Below are 10,909 nucleotides of genomic sequence, written 5' to 3' on the forward strand. Positions count from 1 at the left end.
GAAGTGTGGGCCTGTTAAAGCCCCTAAGGCAGTCCTCAACAAAGTGAGGAGATTGGCAGCCAGTGGATAAATGCCCCAGCCTCTCTTTCCCTGGAAAGATAATCCTGAAATGCCTTACTTAATCCAGAGTTGCCCCACAGAGGCAGCATCACAATAATACACCCTATTTTAGCTTTTCTTCTATCACAATCTCTCTTTTACCCTTCCTTAATCCTGCTTCCTGGGATGATCTCACAAACAAAACTGCATGCATTTATTTAAGTCCTTCTCTCAGACTACATCTTGGGGACTAATGGTTGGGATGGGAGTAAGGGGGAAGGTGTTTTATTTTCATTTGTTTGTTTGTTTTGTTTTCATTTGTGTTTGCACTGCATTTCTCTTTATTTCTCCATAGGTCACCAAGATGCTGGCAGTGGTTGTAATTCTGTTTGCCCTTTTATGGATGCCCTACAGGACTCTTGTGGTTGTCAACTCATTTCTCACCAGCCCTTTCCAAGAAAATTGGTTCTTGCTCTTTTGCAGAATTTGCATTTATCTCAACAGTGCCATCAACCCGGTGATTTACAATCTCATGTCCCAGAAATTCCGTGCCGCCTTCAGAAAGCTCTGCAACTGCAAGCAGAAGCCGGTAGAGAAACCCGCTAACTACAGTGTGGCCCTAAATTACAGTGTCATCAAGGAGTCAGATCATTTCAGCACAGAGCTTGATGACATCACTGTCACTGACACTTATTTATCTGCCACAAAAGTATCTTTTGATGATACCTGCTTGGCTTCTGAAATAACCTTTAGCCAAAGCTGATTCATGAATGAGAAGAAAATGGACCACAAAGTAAATGAGAATCTGTGCCGTTATCAACCCAAGAGGAAACAGCCAGTACTTGTACCTGGAAACCGAGCAGAAAAAGTCTTTAGTAGTGCTCTAATAAATCCTGGCCCAAGATATTTTAACCCATAGGAATGATTCATATTTTCCTTCTAGTATCACAAAATTGTTTCCCCCAAAATGGAGCAGATTTGTGAAAGAGCCAAATGATAGAAACTAAAAGTGTAGCTCTTTCCATTTAAGTTGAGAAATTCACTATTTTTCTGGGGCTTCAAAGCTTAGATAAAATTGAGACACTGATTTCACATTATTCATAATAAATGTAATTTCTCAAACTCCCCCAAATTATTTGTACATTTGATAATTTGGCAATGTTTCAATGTTTGCATCTAGCATTTCACTTTAACACAGCATAGTGCTATTTCATGAATATCTGAAACTACAGAGTAAAGTAGAAAAAAAATTTATTAAGTAAAAATGAGATTTCAAATATGTTCACTATACAAAAAAACAAAAACAAATGTCATAATGCTTATAAAATTCTGAGATAATTTTTTAAATTCAAGTGTAGTTGGCACACAATGTTACATTAGTTTCAGATGTACAACATAGTGATTTGACAGGCTGTATACATTATGCCATACTCACCACAAGCGAAGATACCATCTGTTGCCATACAACACGGTTATAATACCAGCAACTATATTCCCTTGACTGTACATCTCATCCCGAGAGAATTTTTTATGTCTTATAAAGTAGATGTCATCATTCAACTCTAACGTAAAATAAACCTCAAAATAGCCAGAATTATAAGTTGAGAAGACATGAAGATTTGATTTTTAGATTAATCCAGCTCTTAAGCAACTCTTTGAGCCTCTTAAATGATGAGTGAGACAGGAGAAATATCAGATTAAGTAACTCTGAAGATACAAACTAACATGTAAGTAATTATTGAAAAGTAGAGCCAGGACAAGACCAAGTATGTAAAATAAGGGTTGGCTTTTTCTCTAAAATTTTTTAAGGAAGAAAATCCTTTTCGAGCATTCTTGTGTATGTTACTGAGCCATGTCAAGTGAATCTTTCTAGTGAATCTAGCTTTAAAAGTCTGAAACATTCTCAAAAGTCTAGTTGCTATTCTAAGTCAGCCAAAGTCTGACTATTACACTTCCAGATGAAGACTCCCCACGGAGGATAGAAGTCTATGGATTTTTAACTTGTCTGCAATTGCCCTTCCTGCCTGCCTGCTTGTCATTTGTAGGTTTGGGGTTTTTTTAGTTTAGTTTTTTTTTTTTTTTTTTATGCAACTGATAGTTTGTTTACAGATTCTAAGTCAAAGCAATGCAGAATTCTGTTGGATTTACTTTCAATAGATCTAAAACTGATCTCATCTCATTATTAATATCTTTTTCTAGGTATGACTTAGACCTGCTATTCTATTCCAGTGATTATTTCAGGAGTGTGAATGTGAATCTGCCCAAGCCATAGGGTCAAGATCCAATTTAGTTTCTTCCAGATGGGTCACCACCTGGGATATAGCCAACCAGTATCTCCAAGTGTATCTCCTTGGTGATGGTTCAATAATAATTCATGTACTGGCTTCCCCAGATAATGGTATTTTCCCTCTTCAGCCTATATCCCTATTTCATGGATTTTTTGGAAACCTAATCACTGCTAACAATTACCCCTCCCCACCTTATTTATAAAGCATACATCATTTCTGTTTTGGAAACTTCAGTTTTAAAATGCTGCTACACAGAGTGTCTACTATCTAGAACATCAGACTAGAATATGCTTTTGGGAAAACTGGTCTCGTCTACTCCAGGAAGATATTCTTATCCTGTCACTATATGCAAGCAAACAAATGCAAGCAAATGTTTATGGGAAATACACTAAAAGTCTATCTGCATGACACCAAGAAATCTATTTTAACTGACTTTTCATCCTGGATTAAATATTAATCTTAATCTTAAAATCGTATGGATAGAAGCACCAGAGTGACCCAACCTCAAATCACACAGGCATATGTGCAGGTGCATACAAACATATATATACATGTACATAAATTACTTAACAGAAGGGATTGGACTATATTAGCTTTTTCATTAGGGAAAGGAACTGATATCATTGAGCATCTACTATGTCTCAGCCTTACTGATAGGTACGCAAACCACATTATCTTCATCACAGTCTCACTACAGCTGTGATTTCCCTGATGATAAATCCAAGGATCAGGGATCAGGGATCAATGCAGCTTCTCTAAATTGTGTAGATATTAATAAGAGAAAATGTATCTTTCTTTTTTGTTTCCCTTTTTTTAAGCCAGCATGCTGATGGCAACTTGTGACCTGATGGCCTAAATAACTAAAAAATATAAATATTCTGCTGAGTGGTAATATTAGACATTGAAAAAATTACAGTTAATTTTACATGTCATACATGGAACACAATATGCTCTTCTCACCATTGGAAATTTAATTTAAGGGCTCAGCTTTTCCATTTCCACTTTTAAGGAGTTATTTGCTAATAACCTGTTAGTTTTAGACCACGTGGGAAATTCGAGGGAGCATAGTTCATAGTGTTTCAACTCCAAAGCAAATGCCATTATGAAATTAAATGTTCACATGCAAGATCCAATAGATAGTTGGGTTTACACAGAGGAGATATGGCTTTCTAAAGTATTATTTATCACACTACTAAATCACAAAGTATTTCCTTAAATCATCAAAATTTAATACTCCATCAAATGAAAAATTAAAAACTTGAAAAAGTTGCTGATGGAGGACAGTAATATTAAGGGTCTCCTTTAATAAAATCCTTTGGGTTATTTTATTACTTCCAATTCAATTAATTTCAGAGTGTCTTTGGCTAGATCTTGCACCTGAGGTAATTAGGTAAAGGTCACAGATCACAAATAAAACAAGCAAATATAAATTACCTCTTAAGACTTCTTCCATCATTATTGTGAGTGTATTTCTAGAGCTTCACTCCAACACAAATATGCTGAAGAGAAATGAGAAAAGTCCAAACCATATTCATTCTTAAAGAAGCTAAGTACACAGAACAATACACTTTGAAAATATTCCAAAACAAATGGCTGGTTTGAGCAAAACAACTGGTGAAGTAAAAGGAAAACTCTAACCATAAGGCTTATTGTAACTGAATCTTAAACTCCTGTCATTTTCAGAAGAATGTGTTGGAATACTATGGGCAGTATGTCTTAGTAAAGCTGGGTCCATACAATTTTGGTCTGCTCTTAAAGATTAAAAGAGTTATCTCATTCTACACTATGTTCAATCTGCAAACTTGATAGAAGAGAGACAATATTAACTTTTTGGAAGAAAAGAAGATTTTAAATTGTCCCCTTATGATCCTGTGAATTACATATGTACTATATTCAACATTATTTTTGCCTCTCAACTACAACTCAGAAAAGTGTTGGAATATTCATATATAGAGTAAGGAAACTAGATGTGAAAAAGAGCATCCAGAAACAACTGGTCAATCCCAGGTTCAAAGGAAACTTTTTTCAAATGCTTGGAATCACTCTTGGAAAAAGCAGAGGATGAAAACCTCAAGCAATTTGTTTTCTGTTTATCTATCAAAACCAAGACTTGGCTGAGGGAATGTATTTAGAAGAATATTCATGAAGAAGTCTTAAAGAGCTCTGTAATAACAAATACATTGTTCTCTCCTCCCCTCCTCCTTTCTCTCACTCCTCCTCCTTATCAAACTCTTATCTCTCCTATAAAACATGACTTTCCTTAGAGCAGGCAATTTCATCTGACTTCATTCAAGACTAAACCTGGACATGAACTCTCTTAAGGAAAAGTGTAAATATTCCTTCAAATATATTTATATGTAAGAAAATATTTTGTTCTGAAACATTTTCATATTTTCATAAAATCATGTCTCAAGTATGGAAAAATGTATACTTCTGACATTTCTATTTAACTGAAGTCCCTGTTTTCATGGTGGGGCTCAGGTGTAGAGTTGAGCCACTCGATGTGGCCTTTTCCTCACAGAAACAAGCAGAGGTTTTGCATCTCAGAGCTTCAGTGAGACCCCAATAGAAGAACACATCATATGTGAAAAACTACTACAGAAATGTGTTTAAGGGAACAAAAGACTCTTCCCATTTCTAAAGATCTCACAGTCCAATGAGGACAAACAAAACCAATGTGGCACCATCTCAAGATACAACTGTTGGCAATATTTAGAACATGAATTAGAGACGTCAAAAATGTTTTAAAGAAGCAATTGTTAAAATAATTTATGTGTTGTGATTCTATTTTGTGAACTATAATTAGAAATAGCAATTGTTCATTTCACTGATTACACAGGGGGAAAAGGTCAGATAAGGCCCTGTAATATTTTTTTTATATGTTTGGTCTGTAAGTATAATTTCAAATTACTCAGCAGAAAAGCTCATTTACAAAGTTGCACACTAGGGAATAGTCTTGTTGCTGAGATGGTTAGCACCAACAGGCTATGCTGACATAAACCAAATTTTGGTGGTTCGAATTTTGAAATTCAAATAATCTCTTTTGAAAAGAGTAGCCGTGAATGCTTGTATACAATATTGTTAGGCCTGTTTACCATCTTCTACACCAAATGCATTCATGGGAAGTCCAATCTGGGGTGATTGATTTATGTTCTAGAAACATGGTCTAGAAGAATAGAGGGATTCAGTGAAATGGTGCGGCTGGGACAGCGCATTGTCAGAACTGTCAAATCTGGATTCAGCAAGATTAAAAAAAAAAAAGACAATTTTGTGGCCAATAAAGAGCAAATTCACATGATCACCTGTATGTCCTCATGGAAGAACATCTGCATCAAGTCCATACCACAGGCTCTCAACTAGAATAATGGAAATGAAAGCACTTTGAAAATTATAAAAGAAGGATAGGATAAGCAGTGGAGTTAGCTAGAGCTCCTGCAAACTTATTTGAGCCCCAAAGCAACACTCTTTAGTGATTATTTTGTTCCTCTCAGAATAATGGACTTAACTTGTATGCATATGACTGTTCTCTGAATTGCAGCAAAGGGAATATAAACTTTCTCAAGAATGTTATGGACTGATGCTGATAGACAGAGACTTTCCAAAAAAGAAAAACAGATACAACATGGTATCAGAATAAGAATCTACCTAACTAGAGGTCTGAATTTAGAAGTCAGTAAGAACATTCTCTATATTCCTAGAATGGCATTAAATTCTCTAGGAAAGAAGCCAAGTGTTAACACCTTAGCCAGGAATAATAAACCAGTCCCACTTTGGTACATATAAGATGACCTGGAAGCTTATTTTAAAATACACTTTATTTGGCCCTGCCCCAAGAGATTCTCACTTATTATGGGATTTTGATGCCTTAGTCCTTGACCACACCTTGAAAACTACTGAGTCCTGATCCCTCACTAGGACCTTTAAAGTCATTATTTACTTCACAAATCGTAATAAGCAACTATATGGAAAACTTCTTGTGGGTAAGCCTATCTAATCTTTGTACTCCACAAATTATTTAAACTTGGATAATGCCCCTAGGTATCTGTTAAACTAATGACCAATCCCAAACTAAGGAATATATCTTAAATCTTCTGGTGATGCCCAATTTACCTATAGATCTGTCCTCACAATAAGATGACTAGTTCTATTTGGGGTTTGGGTTTCTTTGTTTTTAAACACTTTTTCAGCTCAGTGAAAGGCACTGCATTAAGTGTACTGGATCATAGAATTATCCCTTATATATACATAATGCCTGAAATTTCAAAAACAAGTCCACAGCCTAATTTAATAATGAAAAATAAAGGAGACCAACATATTCTTTCTGCCCTCTGGAGATTATAATTTAGTGACAACATACTAACAGAGAAACATATAAGAAATATAGAATACATAATTGGAAGCCAAGTTGTATGATTTCAGACTACAAATAACTGAGTGCTACAGAGAAAAGGAGGCATTAATGGGACCTGGAGTAATCAAGGAGGACTTTGGAGGAAAATTAGGACTTCTTTCAAGGAAGCATTAGATTCAGATATTTAAAGGAAAAACAATACATGTGGGAGAAATAAGCTGAGTGGGGATAGGGAGACACAATAGATCTTAGAGAAATCTTCTGGACATTAAGGATAGCTACCCAAAACATGTCCATTTTATGAGGGATTAATGAAGAAAGACAGCTAGTCCTTTAATATTTGCCACTACAATAAAGCCCCAAGTAAGGGAAAAGTGAATGAAGTCAATTTATATCTGATGAGAAAATATTCCACCCATATACTATGAATATAAAGAGAAAAACAGCTTCTAGGTTAGCATGTTTGTTTTCTAATCTTTGTGAATTTCATTTATTATCTATAGAAAATATACTACACTATTTGTCTTATAGGTGTTATAATTCTAAAAGTGTTCTTATAGTCTTGATTTTCCAAGTGAAAAAATATATGTGTATACACATATATACAAAATATATATATATGTCTTTGTTTCTATATTATATTGTCACAATATATTTAAAAGTATTTATACCTGTATATATTATTCAGGGGTCCTTCACAACTCTGGACTTATCCAATTATGCTAAATATAGAAATCAGAGCTAGCTCAGGGACCTAGGCCCTTCATGAACTTAAACTTTAAGATGAAATCTAAAACTGAAGAGCATGTAGTGTTTAGCTTCAGATTACTTCTGACAACTTCATAGACTTGCATGTTGCTTATGATGTGCTCCTGAATGCATTGGCTTCCTTCTTATCAGTTTTACAAAGTAGTGTGCTGACTCGCTTCATCCCTTGGGAATTCACTGTTGTGTCCTTGTGGGACAAAGACTCTTCTATAAGAAAGTGCAGTATTATGTGTGCTGCTGTGGAAAACTATGTGTCTGTTCCAATATGTGTACTGTGAGCAATAAAGAATCAAACTGAAAGATCTAGCTCTTTAACTTTCTTTTCCTTCCCAATCATTTAATTTTTGTTGTGACTTAACCCTAAACCATTTGCCTAGAAGATTTTATTTTAATGGTACTCAACATGATCCACTGTGGGTTTGTTTGTTTGTTTGTTGAGATGATTATAAGTAATAGGCAGGTAGGCATTTCCCTCTTTAATAATAAATTTAATGTGTATTGGATGGAACAAATACAACTATCTCATCAAATTCATGATGTTGAAATTAATGAATTCACTTAATGTTATTAGATAAGACAAAACCATGAGGGTTAATTAAATAAGCTGACATTTGGGCAAGTCTAAAGTAATTCTTTGAAATGTCTCTACCTGTTCCTTTTTGTGTGTTATTATAGGACAGATTGCTCCATTACCTTTGTAATTCCAAGTAATCTCCAATATACCTGGAATAGACAGGCAAAAATACACAAACTAGAAGTTTGGCTCTGTGTGAAAGTGGGTTTATTTAGTCCCGGGGCCACCACTCTAGGAAACAGACTCCATTTGATAAAGTCCATTTTGGCATAAAAGGAAATGCTTGCTTAGGTAAATCTTAAGCTTTGCTTAAATGACCTTTTTCTTTCACTCTTGGAGAACACAGGGAAAATAAAAAACATATTTGAAGCACTGTTACATTCAGTGAACAATAGAAGATTCTCTGAATCCTCTTTATTCAAGAATAAAGCGATCTTGCCACCACTAACACTGTTTACCTTTCAAAGTATTTGTTCTTATATCACGATGTATAGCACTTCCAGCCTTTGTAAATTTTTCTCAATTCCCCCAGGAAACTAAATTAGTTTAGTGGAATTATACCAAGTAGCATATTCTTCTTTCCCAAAACTCCTGAAAATGCTGTAAAAATCAATAACGACATGTTTTTGCTCACTGTGGTTAGCAAAGCACAATGACTAGCACAGTACCTGGCATACAATGGATCTTCCACAAATATCTATTAATGGATGCAAATGAATGTGTTTATTAAATAATTAAATTTAATGAAAAGAAAGAATTTTATACCACAGATAATAACTATTAAGAGTGTAGATTGCATATAGACACTGAAAAGTCCTAGACCTCCTAACTCTCAAACATCACCAGCTAATTCATACTAATCCTTAAAATATATTCAGCTTCATTATTAAATATTGTTTCCTCTGATGTGAAAATCCCCTCAGTGCTCAATGTGCCCACCCCATGCACTCCACAAGACTGCCAACTCTGCTGCTAAATTTGTCATAAAAGGTGAGATAATGTAGGTGAATCTGTGCAAATAGATTTGCATGGTGGAGGGGGGCTCAGTTGGTTAAGTGTCTGCCTTCAGCTCAGGTCATGATCCCAGGGTCCTGGGATGGAGCCCAGCATCAGGGTTCCTTGCTCAGCTGGGAGCTTGCATCTCCCTCTTCCTCTCCCCCTCCCCTTGCTTGTGCTCTCTCTCTCTCTCTCTCTCAATCTCTCCCTCTCTTTCTCTCTCTCTCTTTCTCTCCCCTCCACTGTCAAATAAAGAAATAAAATCTTAATTAAAAAAAAAAAAGATTCGCATGGTAGTAGCAAGCCACTTATGGAACCTTGTGCTCCAGCTCCTCTTTAGTCCTCAAGATTTTAGCACAGCTGTGGTGTACAGTTCCTCACACATGGCCACTCTCCCATCTCCAGCAAACCAAAGTGACTACTTTTCTTCCTCACAGCTTTCTCCAAATCTGTGGAAACTACTCAGCTTCAACATAGGTAGCCAAGAATTAGAGAGTAGTTAATGCCCCTTTGGTGGGAAACAAGAACTGAGGAGGGAAAAGTGAAGAAAGAGAACTGATGGACAAATGCTCCACCCTGTTTTGGTGGAATATTTTGGAATATTAAGAATAGGCTATTTAGGTTCAGCATAATTGAGCCCCCATTCTCCATATTGATAACCAACTCAAAAACATACCCTTCATTCACTTTTTTCCTTCCTTGTCCCAACTATCCCAACTTTCTCTCTTCTGCTTCCTGAATTTTCCTGCAAAATGTAATATGTCCACCCAAGTCCTTGTCTGAGGCTTTGCTTTAGGTGCCATTCAGTGCTACAATTTTTTTAAGTGGATGTCTAATAAGTGGTGGGTCAGATGCCATCGTCAGAAAGTGACACCAAGAATAGATCTTATCATATTTCTAAGCAGATATTGCCTTCTGAAATCTCAAAGAGCTGACATTGCATATGTAAATCAGTTATTACACCTCTAATACAGTGCAGTTTTATGATTCACAAAACATACTTCTCTATACTACTGAACGATAATGGATCTTGTCAATTCATTTTTGTCTCCTCGTTCTCTCTTATGTAATTCATAAAGTACTTAACTCAACATATAATCATTACATCTGTAAAACAGAGATAGAAACACCTAATTTATGCATGCACTGTGAGGATTAAATTAAATTACACCTAAAAGCAGTTATAAGATACACTGTCAAGAATATGTATTCAACACTAACAATTACTAATCAGACTCAAGGCTAATCAGAATTCCAACCATATCATGTTACAAATATTCATTGAGAAATTCTGTGTCCAAAGTACTTTCCTACATGCTAGGGTAAGATAAAAAGGCAGAATTATCCTCAATAATTTATGATCTTGTTAAAAAGACCAAATGCAAACATTTAAAATTTAGGTAATAGCACAAGATTTAACTAACGGTTCAAGGTGCCAAGAGAACCAAAAAGGAAGTGCATGGTGAATTCCCAATAATTAACATAGAGGATCATCGCCAAGAAAATTGAGAGAGAAAGCCTTCCAGCCTAAGCCAGCAAGAAGAGGCAGGTGGAATAGACAAAAAGGGAGGCATTCAAAGCACACTTCAGCAAATGAGAAGGCATAAGATGGTGTGGAGAAAAGGAGTGTGATAGAAACTATGAAAAATTAACTTGCTTACAATACAATAGCAAAAGCAGAATAATAGTCTAAATCAAGTAGTGCTCATTAGAAAAAGGAATTTTGTTGAGCTGTTTTATTTTCAAACTAAGACATCCTGAAAATATCAGGCATGAAAATACTAATATTATTTTTGAAAATACTATTATGGATCTGAAAGTCATATGTCGAAATTCTACCCTGCAAGGTGATGATGATATTTGGGGGTGGAGCCTTTGGGAGGTGATTAGGTC

The 10,909-nt window shown here is 35.6% G+C and overlaps 1 protein-coding gene across 2 annotated transcripts in view; it reads left to right on the forward strand.

Moving 5' to 3' along the window:
- The window catches only part of TRHR (thyrotropin releasing hormone receptor), a 39,734-nt gene extending 31,988 nt beyond the window's left edge, over positions 1-7,746 (forward strand). For both annotated transcript variants that reach the window (XM_038555342.1, XM_038555343.1), the window contains exon 3: positions 395-7,746. In XM_038555342.1, coding sequence (XP_038411270.1) covers positions 395-802 — 408 coding nt within the window. In that variant the 3' untranslated portion in view covers positions 803-7,746. The remainder of the gene's footprint in view (positions 1-394) is intronic.
- Positions 7,747-10,909: the final 3,163 nt, after the last annotated feature.

The sequence above is a fragment of the Canis lupus genome, chromosome 13 (genome assembly GCF_011100685.1).
Source record: "Canis lupus familiaris isolate Mischka breed German Shepherd chromosome 13, alternate assembly UU_Cfam_GSD_1.0, whole genome shotgun sequence".
NCBI classification, from domain to species: domain Eukaryota; kingdom Metazoa; phylum Chordata; class Mammalia; order Carnivora; family Canidae; genus Canis; species Canis lupus.